Source organism: Phyllostomus hastatus, unplaced genomic scaffold (genome assembly GCF_019186645.2).
Source record: "Phyllostomus hastatus isolate PE091 unplaced genomic scaffold, TTU_PhHast_1.1 phas_contig_40, whole genome shotgun sequence".
Classification (NCBI taxonomy): Eukaryota; Metazoa; Chordata; class Mammalia; order Chiroptera; family Phyllostomidae; genus Phyllostomus; species Phyllostomus hastatus.
Genome location: NW_025333872.1, coordinates 68,328,453 through 68,350,947, shown reverse-complemented (window position 1 = coordinate 68,350,947; position 22,495 = coordinate 68,328,453). Strand labels below are relative to the sequence as shown.

The 22,495-nt window shown below is 35.5% G+C and overlaps 1 protein-coding gene, 1 long non-coding RNA gene and 1 pseudogene across 10 annotated transcripts in view; 2 read left to right on the top strand and 1 right to left on the bottom strand.

Moving 5' to 3' along the window:
- LOC123821928 overlaps positions 1 to 13,646 on the bottom strand; it is a 45,009-nt gene extending 31,363 nt beyond the window's left edge. For 6 of the 8 annotated variants that reach the window (XR_006786173.1, XR_006786172.1, XR_006786170.1 and 3 more), the window contains exons 1-4: positions 13,570 to 13,646; positions 6,047 to 6,144; positions 5,122 to 5,225; positions 726 to 807 (exon numbers count right to left, since the gene is read on the bottom strand). This is a non-coding gene — a long non-coding RNA (uncharacterized LOC123821928). Of the gene's footprint in view, positions 1 to 725; positions 808 to 5,121; positions 5,226 to 6,046; positions 6,145 to 13,435 lie in introns of all 8 variants that reach the window. The other 2 variants (XR_006786171.1, XR_006786177.1) reach the window with 2 other exon arrangements.
- Positions 1 to 22,495, top strand: part of TRDN (triadin) — a 304,890-nt gene that overhangs the window by 126,301 nt on the left and 156,094 nt on the right. The window contains exons 11-12 of one of the 2 annotated variants that reach the window (XM_045843665.1): positions 14,208 to 14,267; positions 15,063 to 15,122. In XM_045843665.1, coding sequence (XP_045699621.1) covers positions 14,208 to 14,267; positions 15,063 to 15,122 — 120 coding nt within the window. Of the gene's footprint in view, positions 1 to 1,531; positions 1,742 to 14,207; positions 14,268 to 15,062; positions 15,123 to 22,495 lie in introns of those variants that run through there. The other variant, XM_045843666.1, reaches the window with a different exon arrangement.
- Positions 15,301 to 15,781, top strand: LOC123821927 (annotated as a pseudogene).

Here is a 22,495-nt window from a genome sequence, read left to right as displayed (position 1 = left end):
ACACATCCAATAGGCAGGGGAGGATTTGAATAGTTGGGAAAGTGAAGTTTTTCTAGGGTTATGTTCTTTCAGTAGCATGTTCGACACATTTGTCCAGGTCCTGATGAAGTCATGCCTAACCCATGGCTACACTCCCTCCAACTCACATTGCTTCAGAATATTATGTTTGCTGTACATATATCCATTTTACATTTGATATTCCAAGACCCTGTTAAGTAAACATATTATTAAAAATCAACAATTGCGGCCACAGGATTTGTTTATTTATTTATGCCGTATTAACAAATAACAGGTCTGAGATTCCACCCCTATGCCCAGGGAAGTTTCGATTATGCTACTATGCAGATATTGAAGCTTGAGGATTATATGTTCATGTCTTCTGAGACGATAACAAGTTTTAGAAAATGGAAACAAAGTTTTGTGCTTTAGACTTCAAGCTGTTTTGTGACAGAAATGCCACATTCCAACATTAGTCAAGAGTACCCTAGCAATGCTCCTCAAAATGTCATGTGCACACAAATCACCTGAGCATCTTATGAAAATACAGGTTCTGATTTGGCGCATCTGGAAGCTGAGATTCCCCATTTTTACCAACCTCCCTAGTGTTGCTGATGTTGCTGGTCCTGGACCACACCTGAGTAGCAAATCTCTAGAACATTTAAGAAGGAGGTGGTGAACAATTTAACAGTATTTCTAAAAAATGCTTTTAATTTAGTATTAGTTACCTTAATGATCAAGGGGAATTGGCCAAATGTCCTTCAGATTTGCTGGAATGCCACATGTGAAGAAACTTTAACTGCTAGTTGTCTGGGAAAAAGCAAAAGGTTTTAATACCTAAGAATTCTATAAAGACTCACAAGAGAGCAAGAGAAATGCCATTGGAAATGGGGAGAAAGGTTACATTATAACTGTAAATTATAAAAACCTATTACATAGTATGTAAAATATTTTGATTTGGTCATCTACAAGAATTGAATAAATTAGCATTTAAAATTTTTAAATAAAACCCCTGCAATCTGTAAATCAGTGCTATATTAATCCCAATATGAAAAAAATAATTTGTTTTTCATTAAAGACCATAATTTAATGCAAAATTCATGCGATGTCTCATTCCAAGACAAATAAACAATTTTTCTTGAATATTTAGAAAATAGGCAAAATCGAGTCTCCCATTCAGAACAGCTACAGACACCTTTGTGTGGTCCACAACAGTTTCTTTCTTAATTTTTTATTGTTGACACTATTACACATGTCCTGCATTTACCCCCCTTTTTATTTACTGGTTTTTACAGGTGATCATTTTTGATAGAGCAAGAGTCCCCCTGTCCCCATCAATGTCCACACCTCCTTTACCTATTCACTCACTTGGTTCCAGATTTTGTGTGTGTGACAATTATGTGAAGATAATTTTCTCTTGATGTAATAATTTTTAAAAACTTCTAATCAAGCTTTGTGCCTTACTGTGCATTGGATACCTCAATAAAATACCACAGACTGAGTGTTTGAACAACAGAAATTTGTTCTCTCGCAGTTCTGGAGGATGCATGTCCTAAATCAGAGTGCCAGCACGGTCAAGTTCTAGGTGGAGCCTACTTCCTGGCTTCCAGAGGGCCTCCTCCTTGTTGTGCTGTCCCATGTCAGAGAGTGAGCTCTGCTGTCTTCTCCTCTTCTTAGAAGGGCACCAGTTCTATCGGATCAGGGCTTCGTCCTTAGGATCTCATTTGATCTTAATCACCTCCAAAAGGTCCTGTGTCTAACGCAGTCACATGGAGTTTGGAGGGGACACAGTTCAGTCCGTAGGACTTGATAAACTCTAAGCTTCATGAATGTATAAGCAAAACAGCTGAGATGTTCATCTCATACAATTAGAGTTGTTTAAATATTTCTTTTTAAGTAATCAATGGTTTTGCCTTTTTTATTTTTGTCATGTATTACTAAGAGCATAAATTCTAAACTTGCATCATTTTCTACACATGCTTACAAGTGATAGAAGTTAACTAAAAATTTTTCTTAATTGTGTTTATACTGAAGGTAATAAAACAAACCTCTGAGTAATCTTATAACTGGCTACTAATGTGTATCATTTATCTAGCCAGTAAGCAAATGATTTAGGAAAAAAAGTATAGAACCCAGTCTGAGAGAGAGAGAGAAAGAGAGAGAGAGAGAGAGAGAGAGAGAGAGAGAGAGAGAGAGAGAGAGAGAGAAGGAGGATGGGAGAGGGAGGAGGAGGGGGAGAGAGAGGGGAGTCCTATTTCTTTGGGCATTTGGACTATAATAGCTTATGTGACTTGAGACAATGTGACACAAAATTGACAAGTGACTCTCTCACAGCCTAAATATTCACAGGACAAGAGATAGCCTATAAATAATAGTGTCACCTTAAGTTTCATCAGATTCTAATTCTGTTGTTGTTGTGAGGTGGACATAAACCAAGGGATTCCGGCTCTCCAGTTCGAGGCAGATTTTGATAGATTATTCAAGTGTTTAACTCCAGTTTATCTCCTAGCAGAGGCTGATAAAAGACAAAGTGGCAAATATTTTGCCTGTCACTCTGTCACTTGGAAAAGGGATGTGTCAGTTGTTAAGTGGGACACTTAAGTTCTATTGTTATATTTAAAGAGCTGTTTACTTTGACATTTTATCCTGGAACCCAACACTATGTGTAAGTGAATAACATAAGCAATGTTGCAGGACTGCAGAGCTTTTGTTATTGCGCTCTTTTAATTCAGAGAGAGGCAAAGTTTTTGCACTGAGGATGCTGGCAGTGAGCGGCTTCCTAAGGAGTCCACATTCTCAGGCAGCGCTGAGATCATAGGCTTTGTCAGGACTTGCAGATGTTCTGCCTGCGACTTCATTAACATAATTGATTAGGAACTAGGACATATTTAGTATTAATCAAGCTGTTTTTAGTGAGGTTAATTATACTCCATCCTTGATGCACTATTTTAGTCTGGAGCTCCTTAGAACCAAGTTGCAAGAAAATGGCCTGTATGGAAGGAATATCCATGTGGCACTACACTATGCTATTTGACTGGAGGGATAGAGTTATGACAGGTCGAAATGCAGACATTTAAACATATTTTCCACTTTGATGTTTGAAAAAGTAAAGCTTATACTGTGGGTAGGGGATAAAAGGGGACTAAATGGTAATGGAAAAATAAAGATCAAATTTAAAAAAAAATAAAGCTTACATGGAGACTGAAGTATTAAATTTGCTCACAGGAGATTGGAAACCATTTAGAATTCTATAGTAGAACTCTAAAAATATCATGTACCTTGGTAGGAGTGACAACACTTTACATCTGTGAAGCCCTCAAAAGATGATTTTGTGCTATCACAGAACTTAAAATAATAAGTCTAAAACAGCGTTCACTTCATTCTGGGAAGTGCCAGTGCCCTTCTGCTGTGGGGGCACTTACCCATCGCCCCGAACTTGTGTCTTGCCTCCCCTGGGTTGCACTCCTCTCCCACATCACACCTTTGCATACCATGGTGAAGTCGTGTTGCCTCAAATCCTTGGATATAAGTATATAAATAGTTTATTAAATAAGTTATTTCTTTTATTCCTACTATTATTTTTTAGAATATGTTTGGCCAGGGAAAGAATGCTACAATGGCATTAAAAAGATCTTTATATAATGACTGCCTTATGCAGTTATTTTGCTCATTATTGTCAATTTGCATTTAATTATGGGCATAAGTTAACTAGAACTGACTTAAATATGGACCTCACTTCAGTATTAAATTTTGTGATGAATTAATTCCCATGGCTATTGGGACCTCTCACGGAGGTTGAAATGCCTGCAGCTTCCAAGGGTCAATGGAGTTATTCATTCCACAAGTAGAGCAGATCTCTGTGAGTTGCACCCCCCCACAACATCAAATGGTACCTTATTATATTAATATTATGAATGGTTTTAACCCTTAGCATGAAAGTTGTTTTATCATCAAATGTTTGTCAGAACTGTATTTTTTATGAAAGATTAGCCTCTTACTGCTCTCAGAATCCTCAGTAGTTAAGCAGGAAAGCTTTAGGCAATGTTTCCCATCTCTTTCCCAGTCTCTCTCTCTCTCTCTCTCTCTCTCTCTCTCTCTCTCTCTCTCTCTCCACACACACACACACACACACACACACACAAGCACTGTTTCATAAAATCTTTGTATAAACATAGCTATCAGAAATAATCTCATTAAATCAACAGTGCCAGAAGATTTTTCCCCTATTCAACCCACCACTCCCCATCCCCAACACCACATTTTTCATCATTGATCTCTGAAGAACTGAAGGCTTTCATTCATATTTAGCAGAGACTGCCACAACCTGTCTATTGTGGCAAAGATGTAGAAGAAAGAAGTTAAAAGTGACTGTTTATTAAGTATATATCTTATACTTAAATTGCTTTTAATATTCCATTACAAACGTGATTTTCTTGAATAAAGCCAAATACAGTAAAGTGTATAAATATTGTATACCCTATCATCTTCTTCAATAAAAATATAACTAGCATTAAGTCAGGATTCCAACTTTAAATGATATTATAAATGCCACCACACAAATGTGGGCAAGAGAACTTGAGAGAGAAAACCAAGAATCCTAGTTCCAATTTCAGCTATGACACTAATTGGTTATAAAATCTTTTAAAAATTAATTTCTTGAACCTCCATTTCTTCACCTGTGAACTATGAGAACGGAACTTAAATTGTTCTTAAGTCTCTCTCTGCTTTCATACCTAGGGGTTTAAAGTTTAATTTTTTCAGGAGGCATATTGGTAGAAAGCAGCCTTAAGAACAGAGTGAAGACTCCATGGCTTTGCATAGTGGTTAAATGGCTTCCACAGATGTGTAAGGTATGGTCATGGCCTAACAGAGATGTCAAACTTGGGGCAAATGAGCATGCCCCTAGGTGGTGGATATTACTCTGAAGCATTACTTACTAGAGTACAAAAATGAGTTATACAGATCATAAAGGCTGCAAAGGTAGGACAAAAATGAAATATGAGCAAGGCAAGCTTATGCAATGAAATCACAAGCCCTGCATTGGGCCATAGAGAGTATGTTGGTAGGATTTGTGCAGAGGAGAGAGGAGTATCATAAGAAACTTATTATAGGATAATTTCTTACCATATCATGCATCCAAGGAAATGTTTTGCACAAGCTAGTAATGCTTTATTTACAGTTGTATTTAACCAAAAATTTACCACCTTAGATCTTCAGTGACATATGTCCTGGGAAGAAAAAAAGCACAAAATAATAAAATAGAACTTTGGCCCCAGTTCTTATTCCATTAACTCTATGACACAGTAAATTTTATTAAACTTAAAACCAATATAATGTTTTATTTTGTTTCATGATGAAACAAACTCTAACAGAGATTTTTAATGGAATTGACTTTTAGTTATAATTTTTGATAAAATATACAAACCAAACTACTTTTAATATCTATTTAATTTAGAAAGTTGTTAAAGTAACAATGAAATAATATGTATATAACAACTTAGCACATTTATCTAGCACAGTTAGGTAATCAACTATTAGTTGCTGTTACTATCATTATCATTCTTCTATCAGGAAATTTCCTTCTATGTGTAACAAATCATTAATTTTTATGATAGTTTTTAATTGCTATCTATACAAGTTAATAAGGTAATACATTAATGGTATTAGTGTGTATACATGAAACTCTATATAATTTCTTAATACAGGACTGGGGTCATATCCAGGGTTTTATACATACTTGCCAAATATAATACAGTTCTAACAATGATATACAGTAAGTCCTCACTTAACATCATTGATAGACTCTGTGCCTTTGAGTGAAACTATGAATAACAAAACCGATTTTACCATGGGCTAATTGCTATACACGAGAGTTAAGTTCTTATGAAATCTCATCAATAACATCATATAACAAAATAATGTTATTTGAGGACCTGCTATAATTAGAATAAAAATCCATGTGTTTTGTGCTCAGGTTCAGTCTATTTCCATTACCTGAGACTAGCAATTAAGTGTTAAGGCTGAGCATAATTAATAATTATTATCTGACCTGGATAAATGAAGGACCATTGTTGTGGGAGAGGATGATGAGTTCATTTTGGGGCTTGCTGAGTGTATCAGGATCTCTGGCAACCTCCAAATGGGTGACTAAAAGTGTTTAATAAATAGAGCATTTGTATTTATATTTGTATTATATATTTTTAAAAGATCCAAGGCATTCTGTACACACAAATTATTTTATTTTAATTTAATTTTATTAACTCAGTGATTCCAATATTTTTTTGAGAGCATGAGCATTTCTGTTCCCAGTAACACTTCTCAGGGTCCCAAGGAATAAGTGATCTCAAAAACACCTCATGCCATATAAAGCTGAACGTGACTGAAGTGCAGGTCAACCATGGTGTAAATGAAGTTATCTAGTGCATGAAGTCCACCCATGAAGAGGAATTTGGGGAATATTGTTTGAGTCAGGGTTCTCCATAGAAACAGAACCAATAGGATACATGTATACACACACACACACACACACACACACACACACACACACTAGGGGGGAGGGTTGCCGAGAGAGTTTTATATTATGGAACAAGGAACAATTGATGTTAATTCTCAAGAACAAAGAAACTATGAAGGCAGAATTTCTTTTTCCTCAGAAGACTTCAGTCTTTTCTCTTAAGGCCTTCAATTGATTGGAAGAGGTTCACCTACATTGTGGAAGGTAATCTGCTTTATTCAGAGTCTACTGATTTAAATGTAAATCATTTCTAAGAAGTACCTTCACAGCAACATCTAGACTTGTCTTTGATGATGTAATTGTTACCATAGCCTAGGCAAGTTGACACATAAAATTAACGATCACACAAATCATCAGAAGACAGATTAGAAAGCCAAGGATGAGAGGATGCAAAGGAGATAAGGGTACAACAGGAGCAGGTGCTCCAGAGGGATGAATAGTGTTTGTTGTGACCCTTAGATTGGCCAAGTTGGAGATCATGATGCCTTACTCCTATCTCTAAGTTTTATTTTTTGCTTCATATAAATGAGAGTCTAGGAGTTAGGAGTCTGAACTGGTCTAATTGTGAGATTCACGTTAGTTCTTAACCTTTCAGACACTCAGTTTTCTCATCCGCAGTGATATTTTTTAAATAGAAGATCTTAAAAGCCTATTCTAACTCCAAAATTTTACTATGCTTGGGCCTTCATTTCTTTCATTCTTTTCTCCTCCACATATTTATTTCATTTTTTTGTTACACAATAAGTTGATCAATACTACCAAGGAAATATGAACCTTCTATTTCAGAGTCCTAAAAATTCTTCCATTAATTTGTTTTTTAAATTATATTTTAATTTAGATATACAGAAGGGTTTAAAAGATAATACAGAGTGTTCTTGTACACTCTTTAACAAGCTTCCTTTAATGTTAACATTTTACATAACCTGGATTCACCTACCAGGAACAAGAAAATAACTTTGGTACAACAATGTTAACTAAACTACAGACTGTATTCAATTTTTACACTTTATGATTTGTAAAAAATTTATAAAAATATTGTCTATATGCATTATGGGGATACCAACATCAACATATGTAATAATAGTTTGTTCCCCCCACTTTAATTTCTATGGAATAGAATATATTTGCCTGGTCAGCTCCTGGGCATTTGCATTCTATTCAGGATATGCTAGGTGAGCCGAAACATTGGACAAGTCAAAAGAATTAAATTAATTCATGTTCAGATAGGAAGAATTACTCCTCAGAAGAAACTATAAAATCTGACAGGGAGAAAAGAGGTCAGGAGAAGGGAATGGGAGAGGCAGCATGGGCCCAGAGTAAGTTTTTAGTGGTGCTTTTGAGAGAGAGAAGGGTTTGGGGTGAGAAACTGCAATGAAAGAGAATTGGGAAGGTCAGGTAAAGGAGGGAATCTTTAGATGTCTGCTTTGGGTTATTCAACATTAGCTATTTGAGACACTTCAGTAAAGATTTAAATTTATCTTCAAAACTTCCTGAAATTATTGACTAATTTCTTTCAATTGCAGCACTGTGCTAGGTCTGGACATGAGGTAACACAGTTATATTTGAGTTAATATTTTTGAACAAGTGGAAAAATAGATAAGTCTTAACAAGTAAGTAAATTAAAAGAAAAAAGAAACACAAAAATGAATAGGTGGATAATGCACACAAAAAAAGGAAAACGGAAAGAAAAGGATTTCCCAAGGATTACAAAATGTAAGTATATTTTAGTAGACATACACAGGGTTGGGAAAAGTGAGTACATGAAACACAAGAGTTTATTCTTGTATTATTATGTATTAATTGTTGTGTTGTTTTCCATATGAACAACTGTAAACTTACTTTTGTCCCACCATGTATTTCATAAGAAAATTTAATCTCTAATCTAGAACTTTTCTATCTTGTTAAAATTTTTATTTCCCATTATAGATTATTAAAAGGATACTTTGTGAAAGCCCATTAACTTTTCTCATTGACCTAGGATATCTTGAAAAGGTTTGGGTTTACACTGACAAAGTCTGCAGTACTTTGGGAAGTTTGCCTCGTGAGTGGAGCTGTGTCACTGAGCGTTCGCAAGTGCGTCTGCAGGAATGAGCAGGCACTCTGCCCCTCAGGTGTTTCAGTTGGCATTGACAGGAAGAAACACTTGCCATACTCAGTTTATTTTTTAAATTTTTATTCTTTTCATTCTTTTTCACAGATTTTTATTGTATTTTTCATTACCATTTAGTTCGCTTATACCCACCTTCCCCCCATTCACCACATTCACCAATCACCACATTACTGTCCATGTCCATGAGTCCTTTATCCTTCTTGCTCAACCCTTCCACCTGCTAACCTTAGCTGTCAACCGGCTCTCTATCTATGAGTCTGTCTCTTTTTTGCTTGTTAGTTCAGTTTGTTCATTAGATTCCACATATGAGTGAAATCATATATTTGTCTTTCTCTCATTGGCACATTTTGTTTAGCATAATGTTCTCAAGATATGAAGCAGCCCAAGTGTTCATCAGTAGATAAGTGGATAAAACAACCATGGGACATTGGGATACTACTCAGCCATGTTTAAAAAAAAGAACAACAAAAGTTTACCCTTTGTTCTATAAACAGTTTAGAATCAGGTGTCACATACCATTTCTGTTTCAGTCTGAGGTTCTTCCCCTAGGAATAGCTTTCCTACTTTCACTTGGCTCTTTTGGGTTTGGGACTTTCTTCTGGGTCCTTTAGATGCTACTTTTAATGTCCCTCAAAGTCCTTATTGTGATTGCAAACTTTCTTACATCTTAGTCTCTTACCTAGAGTTCCTGAAGGGAAGTTTTTAAATTCTAGACCCAGGCAATCAGGCTAAATAAACATTTTTTGATGAAAGAAATACACTATCTATGTAAAAGTCTATGATAATCACTGAAAAGTGCAGTTATCACTGTGATAACCACTGAATTGCTGGCTGTGGGTTGTTTGTTGTTAAAAAGCTGATATTGAGAAGAGCTATCTCCTAAGAGTAATTTAGTTATCACTAAAGGAAAAGTCAAGGCAAAGACAGTGGATTTCAGTTCTGAAAGGCCAGCTTAGTTATGCCAGATAACTCAAGTGAGTCCTTAATTTAGAGGACTTTGCTGTCATAATAACCTAATTGCAATGTTAAGTGAAGTACTCCTACTACTGTTCTATAGTTCAAAAATCCCAAACAAAATTCAGAAAATTGGAGGAAAAAAAGAGAAAAATGGAAAGAAAAGTTATACTGAATTATTTTACTTTTTTAGTCTTCTTCCTTACAATATGTTCACAAAATTCAAAGGAGTACCTCACACCAGCCAGCAACAGCCAAAGTTTCTTATAAAATATAACTCATTATCACATCATTTCTTTTTCTCAGTGGTGCCCTATCTAACTCACAGTAAAAGGAAAAATTCACAGTGTGAACAACTTAACTCTCTGTGATTGGCCCCTGCTCCGTCTCTGGCCCCGTCTCTCACCACTCTCCTTCTGCACCTCTGTTCCAGCCAGACAGGTCCCCAGACACTTCTTTGAATATATCTAAGATGCTCCCATTTCAAGGTCTTGGCAGACATTTTTTCTGTGGCAAAAAAAACTTCTCCCCAAGACCCCAAACCTCTTCCACTTTTTTCAACAATCTTTTCAAATCTTATCCATTTAGAAAATTTACCCATGTTTCACCTTAAAAAAAAAGTAATGCTACCTCCTACCTGCTCGTATTCTAATCCTCTAAACTAAGTTTCCCCCACCCTTATTAACACCTAACCTTATTCATACATATATATTGATATGTACATAAGTATCTGCATATATTCATTTCAAGCCTTAAAAATGGACATTTTTCTAGATTAAAAAAATGTTAAACTATAGCAAAGACAAAAAAATACACAATAGCTACTTACAACTCTGAAGCTTTTTAAATACCTGTTCTCAGCAATATTAGAAAATAAATGCAAGATGACATGTGCTTCATTTGGAGAGTGAGTAAATAAACAGATGAGGAAAGAATTAAATATACTCTACTCATTCCCCTGCCTTTTATGATAGAAGTCAGAAAATTTACAGTTGCATAAGGTGGTGGCTACTAATTACAGCAAAACTGAGTCTGGAGTCTACTCTTTTATTCCAGGATAGTACCCCTTCACAGCATGTTAATTCTTACTTAAGTACTTTGTCCTAAAGTTTCTTAATACAAAGTATTCCAGACATAGCTTCCCTCTATACAGAATCTTAAGAATTAATGTGATCAAATCATAAGAATTAATGTAATTAATGAGTTATTGAATAAATACCCAATAGTTTAATAAATACCATGCCTAGAAAAGTTAATGAAGATCTTTATTGCTCTAAAATATAGTAATAGCTATAATTGTTGTAATCATTATTTTTTGAACGTCCACTCTGGTCTAGGCACTTTAGCTATTCCTCCATTCCTCACAAGCCAGCAAGGTAGATTTTATTAGTCTCATTGTTCAAATAAAGAAAATGAAATTCAGTGTGTCACAACAAATTGCCAATATCACACAAAACCTAAAACGGGTCAGAGACAGGATTCAGACCAAGGTCACCTATGCTAGCACCATGGTTTGTCTCATGCCCCATGACCCTCTGTAGATAACAATGAAGAACTCAAATAACAACTGATGTAATTGAGCTTATCTGCTTGTGTGAAATTTTCCATGATCATGGTAGTGAGCGGTATTCCAAGCCAATCTCTGCCACTCTAGAGAAGCAAGGTGACAGTAACAAGGTATGTTGGAATGCACTGTTAGGAAAGCAACACTTCTCTATTTATGTGATTAGGACCAAGAATACATCAATCCTGGCCATAGAGGATTAAAAGAAAAGCATCCATAAGATATGTAAAATTTGGATAATCCCTACACTAGAAAGGCAAAGAGGGAGGAACAAAACATAAGATGAAAATGAAACCTTTGCATTTGTTTTCTTTGTTTGCTAAGAACAAGCATCTTAGAAAGCTTTACAATTATAATTAACTATTGTGTATTCTCTGGCTTTGAGATGGCATAAACACATGTAAAAAAGAGAAAGGCCCTTTGTAAGGGCTTAGAAAATAAAAAGTGAGTTTCTAATTTTTCTTTCATCTGATGTTAATTTATGCAGAAGTTAATAACGGATTTGTGGCTCCGAGCTGCCTGTTGTGGAGAAGAATTTCTCCTTCAACCAGCCTCTCTTGCAATCCCTGCCATACAGAGCCATCATTTCAGGGCTTACGACACTTTTACCAAAGGGAGGCAATATGCTGATTAATTCACAGTCTATAGACACGCTGAGTTGCATTTGCTCTGGAAACCTGCGATATTATTAAATGTTCTGACCCTTCTCCAGCTTGTTACAAACAAAAGAGCAAACAATTGGAAGAGAAAGTGAAGGGGAAATTGGATGTGTGGGTGCACAGCAGTTGGAAAAGGAACAGTATTGACTGCCAAAGGAGACAAAAGTCACGGGAAGAGGGATTTCACAAAAGAAACAGGGGTTACTTTTATATCCATACGGGGTATAATTACATTGTTGTGTCTTTTATAAAGGAAAAACCAAATTCCATTGCTGCCAAATCACCTACAGAATAAAGACAATAGTGCTTGAAGACGTGCAGAATCTTCCTAAGCTGATGTTTTAAATGAATTCACCATGAATAAAGTACATCCCATAATGACAGCTTAAAGGTCTACTTCATAAAAATGTTATTAAAGTACATTATTTATAGCTGCTTTTTGTGGACTTGGCTCTTATTCATGACTCTCACCGTGTATGGTCATAATCACAGGCAGCGTGTGTAATGGAAGCATTAACTCACTATGGACTAAGGCAAGAATACTGTATCACCACAATAAAATTCCAGATGTGTTCATTTAAAGGTAGAATTTACTGCACAAGAACATTCTTAAAAAAAAAGTATGCCTTCCATCTCATGGCCTCAAATATCTACTTTTATTCTTAGGTTTACTTTATAAGAATGGCTAATTAATACAAACTTTCTAATGAAATCTTTCTTCATCTACATTATTAAACTTAGAGACTTGGATTGTGAGTTGTGACTTTATTGTGACTATGGCACTGGTTTTCAATATATGTCAGGAGTATTTCCAAGTACTCCATACTCTAATGAACCCCTTTTCTAGTGCATGCCATCAGAAGGTGATGTTTAGCAAATGACAATCCGATGACCTGGCACACATGTTTACCTTGATAAGTTGGAAACCCTTTCCTACATAAAATTTTCCCAGAAAAGTTGGAAAGAATAATACTTAAAAGAATCTTTCATTCAGGATTTTAAACGCGGTTTCCACATTTAATATGTATGAACCTTTAAGAAAAGGCAAAGTGGAATTCACCCAGTTTATTTCTAACTGGAACTATCAGAGACCGACTCCTTGACCTTGTGCCTCCAACCGGGTGGCCTGTGATGGCACACCGCAGACACACTAAGACAGGGCGACTCTGCCTTGCCCTTCGACACTGATGTGACTCTAGGAGGCACGAAAAACAGTTCTTCATAAATTATACTTCTAAGGCTGACAGAAAGTGTTGTCTTTGATCTTGTAGGTAAAAAAAGGACACCTAAGGGAATGAATTAATTCCAATGTTTAATAAGATGCAGTCATTAGTACATAAGCATTCACACTAGAACTATTCATGGAATTTCTTCAGCATGGTAATAATCTCATAATAGTCCTGGGTAATGAAAATCTTTGACTGCTTCGCATCTATGCTTGAAAAAACTAATGACAAAGAGAAGATATTTTAAATATAAGGTAAATAACACGATTAATTGAAGGTAAAAATCAATTGATTTTGAACAATGACTGTGTTTACAGTTGCATCAAACCTAAAAAAAAAACCACTGAGCACTCTATTTCAGTAATTCCTGTACTTCTGCATAGCTTTGCTATTCAAAATGAGTACACTTACCGAAAAAAAGTCCAGGGATGTCCAATTGCTACATGGCTATGGCTGGGCATTGGGTTTCCATCTGCCCCTCAGGACAAGGCTATCTCAGATCTCTGAAACAGAAATATTTCCTGAAGTTTACAGGCAACACATACCTTTCTATGTGGCATCCAGACTTCCTGCTACTTCTGGGTGCAAAAACGGTCTGAGCACTCTGACTGATACAACCACTCAGAAAGGGCAGTGGCAGTTATGTCCCCCACACACTGCCAGACAAATGTCACCAGGCTCCAAATGCCTATTGACAAGAGGCAGATTTGAAACACAGTTAAACCAAAATAGACATTGTTAATGGCTTAGTGTATTATTTCTAGTAAAGCTGAATATATGAAAAGGTAACAAGAATAATTTTTAGCTTACCTGCATTTTTCTTCAGGAAATATGCTTTAATGTCATGTATTACTATTTCACTTTAGACCCTAGATAATTGTTTTGTTCAGGAAGCTCGAGCTATCTTCTTTATTAGTTGTTGACAATATTAACAGCCTACAATATTCTGCACTCGCTAGGAACCAGGCTCTGTGCAGAGTGTGCTTTGTAAACATGATCTAACTTTAAGGGCGGTATTATTATCTTACAAATGAGGAAAACAAGGCTTAGTGAGATTAAATCACTTGCTCAAAGTCACAAAGCTATCTGGAGGCAGAACCGATTTAACAGTAATCCTTTCTAATCTCAGTTTTTCTTTTGTACTAGATTTTTGTAAAGAAAGTATTTTAAATTTCTCTTCTAGAAAAAGAAGGAGAAAAAAAGAAAGCTGAGAAGAAAGTGACTTCTGAAACAAAAAAGAAAGGTAAGGAATTTAAAAACTGTCCAACACGTAAATCGATTAGTATGCATTTATAATGCTGCTAGTAAAGATAATTGTTTTCTAGGGAAGAAATTTCCTTAATAATTTCATTGTTGTTAGTAACAACACTCTTAAGACTTATAAATATTTCAAATAAAGTTCAAGTTGATAAATTTTAAAAGAAAATTCAAGCCTAAACACTTTTTAAAACTTATTACTGTTTATTCTTTTTCCTAGGAGTAACTGTTTAAGTCTAATTCAGTACATTACTTGGCAATACATATAATTATGATGACTACTATTTAATTCATTCAATTTAATAAAAAATGTCTTTCAAAAGAACAAATAGCTTAATGTATTAGGGAGACACTGGTTGATTAGTGGGCCATGGTTTTTCTTTTTAGATGGCTGTTTTCATATAGTGCATCTGAAGTCCCAAATGAACCTCAGACATGTCAGAGTTTCTGACTTGTCTTTTAGTGTCCTGATAGCCCAGAGAACATTCAATATATTCCTATTAAAATCTTTTAGAAAAACTAATAATGCCACTTAATGCTTCTAATATCATGAAAGACTTTGTGACCTTAGCAAAAATGTGCTCCTTTCTGAAGACAAAGCACACCAAAACCACAATTCGGTTATGAAGGTACCAGTTCATTCATATTTGACATGATTTATGGCTCTGACTTGGGATTATTTTACACAAATTGAATTGAATACCTTAATTGTAGTCATGTATACCTTGATATGTAAGAATTAACCAGGTAGAGGCTTATAATTTTCTCCTTTTACTACCAGAAAAAGAAGATGTCAAAAAGAAATCTGAGAAGGAAGCTGCCATTGACGTGAAAAAAAAAGGTACTGTACTTTCTTTGTTTCCTTGGTTATATGATGTTTAGGATGTTTAAAAGAATCTTGGGGTGCTCAAGCTGCCATCTTGCATCCCCACGAGTGTACCCTTATTCTCAGCTGGTCTCCCAACGGCCTCTGAGCTCCAAACGTAGTGCCTGTGAGGCCTGGTTTTCTCTCCAACAAAATGAAAGAAACTATCATGAACCAAGACAAACTCACCAAACTGCAGGCAGAAGTGCTCATTGGTGGGAAAGGAACTGCTCGTAGAAAGAAGTGGCTCATAGAACAGCTAGAGTAGGTGATTAAAAATACTTCAGTTCTCTGTAAAGAAGTTAGGGGTAACCAACATCTCTTGTATTGAAGAGGTAAGTATGTTCACAAACCAAGAAACAGTGATCCACTTTAACAACTCTAAAGTTCAGGCATCTCTGGCAACAGACACTTGGACCATAACAGGCCCTACTGAGACAAAGCAGCTGGCAGAAATGCTAGTCAGCATCTGAAATCAGCACAGTGCAGACAGTCTGACCAGGAACTTCGCTGAAGTTCTGCCCAAACAATCTGTGGATGGAAAAGTACCACTTGCTATAGGAGAGGATGATGATGACGACGTCCTAGATTTTGTGGAGAATTTTGATGAAGCTTCCAAGAATGAAGCAAACTGAATTGAGTCAACTTTGGAAGAAGATAAACTTGAAGAAGTTAGTGGAAGCTGTTATTTTATATTGTGACTGCTTTTTCAAATCTTGTTTATGAATCAGATAAAATCTACATCTCTAATTTTTTCAAGTCCTAGACCCTTGGCCACTCTAGCTCTTTTCAGTTTTTGCTTCTACACAAATCATTCTTTGAAGCAGATTAAGCTAAAGAGTCTAAAGCTGAATAAAGTTTGAAACAAAGGTTAATAAAGTTCTTTGCCTAATAAAAATAAAATAAAATAAAATACTCTTGGGGGCAAATTAAACAGATTAGATACAGATACTTAAATCTGTCTATGTACAGATGTCAAATAAAAAATTGTGGTGGATAAAGTTAAACAGAAGGGAAGACCTTATTCAAGGCTATTGCAATGGGGGCAACAGACCAGAACTTATTCTGAACTTAATTTCACTGAAACAAAAACAGGAGCGATTTTGAGAGATGAAATGGGATGGGGGAGGGGAACGGGTCATCTGTATTTGTTAATTAGCCTTACTCAGAAGAAAAGTAAACTGTCTCTTATCCTCATGACAGCAATGTACTGTAGTATTACCACTTGGAGCAAGGCACCCCCAAGAGTTAGGTTCTTACCCTCCCACAAAAACTGGGGAATAAAGGTACTCTCTTTCCTGATGATAACATTTCAAAGGAATGACTCCCAGGTCCCTGAGGAAGATATTCTTGTGTTGTAAAACTGGAAAGATGTTTTTTAAAAAGACTTATACCTCAAAGGAGCAGAGAAATAGTTTAAAATTATAAGGTTTTCTACATGAAATTTTCTAAGAAAAAGGAGGTCAGGAGCCTAAGGTCGGGACAAAGGCTGCCATAAATTTAGAGTAGCTGAGGGGACCTTTTGGCCATACTGGTGAAGGTGTAATGAAATTGAGAGGAGATGTATACCACAGTAACACCACTTTGGAAATATAAAAATATTGAGAGAGAATAATGTATCCCATTAAGAAATAGGGTTGTTCAACAGCTTAGATTTTTTCTTTAAATTTAGTTCTGCTTTTATTGTTGTTCAAACATGAATATTTGCTTCTATCCAGGTTCAGCTAAAGTCCAGGTAGTAAAAAATATAGTCATCTCAAGAATAATGGTTTGGTGATAAGTGTTCTTACCCCAAATGTTTCCTCCACTAGTGTTGGTGATGCTTAAAATCCCATCATTAGAGATATTACAATTCCTTTGAGTTATGAAGAAATTGTCCTCTGTTAAAATGCAAGTCTTAGGGCCAGCATGTATGGGGTAACAGACTAATTCCTCTCAGATATTAACACTTAATGTGAGTGAGATTTCCAGATCTTTCCTGTACAATAATTCCCTGGGGAATGAGTCAGTAGGTAAGTTTTACGATGAAGATGTTGAAGGGAAATTTTTAGGATAGGAGCAGTCCAGGTTGGATGGCATTAGTGAACCCTCACTGAGAAAGCGATAGGATAGGTGGGGATGGGGGGAGAGAAGCTGGTGGTGAAAGAGCCTGAAAAGGAGATTTCAAGATGCCAAATTAGACATCGATTACTCTTAGTAACAAAGAGGAATTTTAGAAAATCCTGACATCATGCTACAAATGGGGTACAAAAAATTATAGAACATTGAATTCATATATAAAATTGATATATCATTGATTTGATATATAAGTGAGGTAGAATAAATTGTAGAATGTTGAACTGCATGATTGTATGGCTCATGAAATATCCAGTAAGAGAGAGCCAGATGTTCTGTGGATCTGGGAGTTGATTGCAAATTATTTTGCATTTGGAATTTTTCTTATCTAGGACATTGTTGTAGAGTCTATTGTATTATTGAGCATTTACTAATTTTGTTTTATCTAAAACTTCATAACCCTGATGATATATATGTGCACATATGTACATATATGTTATGTGCACACATATATTACATATATACATATATATAAAATAAAAGGAAACCACAGTTCTGCTTACATGATGATGATACTGAGAAACTGGTTGTTGCTTGGGTCAGTGTGTCTTTGACAGTTCCATGAATGGGTGCTAAAAAGAAACAAAGTTCTTCCTAGACCATCAGTTTTCCTAAAATATTTACACAAGAAAGTTTCGAATTATAATGTTCAATGTATTTATCATATGTATGTAAAAGCAGAAAAAAACGTTTGGTAAAACTCAATGGTGTGTGTGGTGGTTGTTTTGGTTTTAGTTTTTGAGAGGAAAGGCAAAACATGTTCATGTGCAGTGAGTGATGGGAAAGCTGATATTTCTATGCTCCTGGGAGACCTGTGTTATTAGCCCAGCAGTCACAGTAAAGTGAGGTTGTGCATCACTGTACGAGAACTGATTATGCCAATATCGCTTCCTACAAGGCCAGTGCTCATCCACTGAAGCAGAGACAGAAGCAGCTGATTGCTTAGCACATGTGGGGGAGGGCTGCTGAGCTAGTGTTGAAAAACAAGTTTGTCTTTCTTGTAACTAGTTTTCTGTTGGCTTGTCATTTTTACTTTTGAATACATAAAATACTGTTGGCTCTTACAAATCAGTTCAACATACAAGCTCTTAGTCCCCAAATGCTCAAATTGTGTGTGCACATATGTGAGAGACAGACATGTTTAATTAGTACTAGTTTTTAATTTGTATCTTTCTTTAGAGTTTAATAATTCTCCCAATGTATTTTTATGTTAGAGCAATGTGTTTTAAAAGGAGTGAGTTTGAAACTTGTTATGAAACTAGTAAAAATTTCTTGAGATAATTAGAGAAATTGATAATGACCTGACATCTTGTAGAGATGGGGGCACATATGTCATGTCTTCTTAAAATAGTCAGAGAAATATGGCAAAACATATGATATTACTACTCTAGTCCCAAACAGTAGCACATGTACAAAGCATATGATATGCCAGATGCTTATTTAATATATCAGTTTTACTATGATATTTCATTATATATTAACTCTTTAGTATTTATGTACATCTAACATACATTTATTTATGTTATAGAATATTATTATACTTTATCCAATTATATTTTTACTAGGTTGATGTAAAAGAACCTTAGGCTTAAATTCTGTTGTGAATTTAATGAGCCTCTATTGCATGAAACCAATAAATCACACTTTGCTAATAATGACTTATGTTAGGGAATAGTGGGTGAAATTTTATATGATATAAAATTCTAGCCCATCAATTAATAATGGTTGGAACTGGACAATTGGTGCATCAGGGTTTATTTTAATAATCTCTTGTTTTTATATTTTTGAAGTCATCTATGGTGCAAAAAATTAATAAATATCTACCATTTAAGAAACATTGTATGACCCCTGGCTGGCGTTACTCAGTGGATTGACTGTGGGCTGCAAACCAAAGAGTTGCTGGTTCGATTCCCAGTCAGGGCACATGACTGTGTTGCAGACTAGGTCCCCTGTAAGAGGCATGCAAGAGACAGCCACACTTTGATGTTTTTCTCCATCTCTTTCTCCTTCCTTTTCTCTCTCTCTAAGTAAATAAATAAGTAGATAAAATTTTTTTAAAAAAAGAGAAACAGTGTATGAAAAGGAAAAATATGGTTATTTTACAATATTATTAGGTATGTTTCAGCCTGAAAAAGGCTATGGAAAAACACAATCAAGAAAGGAAATAGAAACTTTTAAAATACATCACCCTATGTGTGTAGCAGACTTCAGTGCTGACATAAAAACACTCTACTTCGTACAAGCATAAGGGCTTCTGTATAGGGACCTGGATGCACATAAAATTGTTGAAAGGACTTGAAGAATTAAAATTAAGGAGCTGCTATGTATTATTGAGCACCATGCACAGCAATGGTCAGTAAGCTGCTTCATTCATCAAAACTGTCTCCTCTGCCTCCTTTTAACACCCACAGGCTAGACAATGAAAATATTGAGGCTGGCCTCAGTAACCAACATCCAAGTGACCTTTGTTTACCGAAGCATTTCTGCTTTTCAATCTCCTCTAGGTGCATGTGTTCGGTGGAATTAAATATACTGCAAGTGAGTCAGGGAGATGCAGTTTTTTGTCATCCCAATTTTTCCTGTTAGAAAGTGAGTAGACAGGAAGTTGAAAGATGCTGTCTAAGATATCTACAATGCAGATACTTTCAGAAATGTTTTAGAACATAAACTTCATATGATAAGAGATGGTTTTTGAAGATCTGAACTGTGCAATGTCTAAACCTATCTTTGAGACTCCCACCCCCAAAGTTGAAAAAGATGGCTCGATAAAGTAACATGATAAAATTTGCAAAAAACACTTAAATGTAGTTTATGTTGTTCTTTACCTAAACTGTAGATAAAAGAAGCATGAATATTCTTCTCTTCATTCCACAAGAAGATATGTGTGAAGAAATAATTTTGTCAGTGCTTGATGAAATTATAATGGTTAAAAAAATTAACAACTTGTGTTTTCTTGTAACAAACAATTATTAGTTGGGGAAAATATAGAGAGCAGCATTTAAATAAGACCAAAACTAAGATGATTCATTTTTCTCAGGTTGTTCTTTTTGGAGTTATAAGCTAATAAGGAAATTTTGGACTTAAATTTATTACCAACCTATATGTTTGAAAGCCTATTAATTATAATTTTGACATAGTAACTAATAGGTAAAGGTATAAAGTGATATTTCATTATTACACTTATTTGAATAAGCATATAAATTTTAAAAAAGGATAATAAAAAAACTGGATAACTTTTCTGAAATAGAAGTGGAAGGTGGGGGTTAGGTAGGGCAGGGGAGAATAATGGGGTGGGGAATGGGGATAACTATCATTGAACAACAATAAAAAATTTTAAAAAGACTTGTAGAAAAAGACAAATTCACTCATTCATTTAATTTTGCATGCATTCTTATAGAAAGTATTCACTAAGTGCCTGCTATCTCCCAAGCATTGTAGTAGGTGTTGAGTGCACAGAGGTGGATAAAATGATGTAAGCATTTCTTAAATGGAGTTCACAGTTTGATAAGTGAGGCACAGGGTGAATAAATGGACACGATGTCCATAAGCACAACTTACAGTAAGGGCTGTAGAGAAAACAAATTTGGAGCAACCTTAGGAAACAATGGGTGGAGGTAGGGAGCTATTTAGGTAGATAAGCTTGTTAGAGCAGCCCCCTCTCAGAGACATATACATTGGAATGTGATGTATTGGAAGGATCCAGCTATGTGTGCCTCTTTTTGTAGTGTGAATATGATGTGTGAGTTTGTGATGTGTGTATGTGCAACTTGTGCAAGAGAAAGCACAAAGGATCAGAATATAGAATATTCAGGGACATGTGTAGGTGCTTAGATTTATTAAAAGTATAATGGGAAATTCTTGAAGGGTGTCAGCAGTGGAGGAAAGTATTTAGATTTATGTTTAAGGTAAGTATATTCTCATTTGAGTAATAGATTACAAGGAAAAAAAGAGAAGAATTAAGTCAATTAAAAAAAGGAGTCTCATCCAAATTTTGTATTTTAAGTGCTTTACAAATATGAACTCATTCAATCTTTATAATAAATCAAGAAATAAACTATTAGAATCTTCATTATAAAGTTTAAGGTCCTGCCAGTGTGGCTCAGTGGGTTGGGCATGGTCCTGCAAGGCCAAAGGTCACCAGTTCCATTCCTGGTTGGGGCACATGCCTGGGTTGCAGGTTCAGTACCAGATTGGGGCATATGTGAGAAGCAACCAATCAATGTTTCTCTCCATTTCTTTTTCCTTCCCTTCCCTCCTCTCTAAAAGATAAATAAAGATTTTTTTTATTTAAAAAACTAAAATTGGGGACCTAAGATATAGAAAGAGTTTAAATAATTTGCCTAAGTTCACACAGCTAGTAGTCATTAGGGCCATCCACAGTGTGTATACTCTGAATAGCTAAATAAAAGGGTCTAGAACTCAGAGGAGATTCTGAAGTGAAGCTATACATACAGTAATCCACGTAAATCACAGTTAATGCACTGAGGATAGATGAGATTACCCAGAGAGATTGTGTCAAATGAGCAAGAGAGTAGAATACAGAGTCAAGGCCTAGAGAATTCCAACATCTAGAGATTAGGTATTTGGAAACAAAGCAGGGAGGGCTGAAAGGAATTTGGAAAGAAGCTGAAAGAAAAGCAAAAGGTTTCAGTATTAGAGACATTTCAGAAATGGTTGGTTCAACAATCAAAACACTATCAGCTTTGTAAATGTTGCTTAGAGGTTATGACATAAGGTCAGAAAAGACAAGAGCAGGTACCTGCAGTGACAGGATAAAGCCAGGTTGCAATGGAGGTACAAAAATGGGGGGGAGAGTGTAGTGTTTTGTTTTGTTTTGTTTTGTTTTAATTGTGGCTTTGTAAGGAGTAGAGGTTTTTCGGTTTTGTTTAGTCCTGCATTGAGAGGTGGATTCATGTCCATCAAGTCCTGATGGACATGAAACGATACATGAAGAAATAGGGTGTGAGTGGAAATTGAATAGATAATTTAGAATTCATTGCTTGATGAGCACATCAGGGAGAATAACAATTTTTTTCAGAGATAACACTATAGACACTCTAATAGTAAAAAGTTGGCGTTTTCAAGTTGTGAAGAGGACTTCATTCAAACTGCCTAATAATGACAGGCATACATTGAGAAGATATACAATAGAAGATTAGGTGACTTTGGTGATAAAACTAAAACTCCCTTCATATATTCTAAATCAAAAACCTCAGTTTTAGAAAAAGGTATAT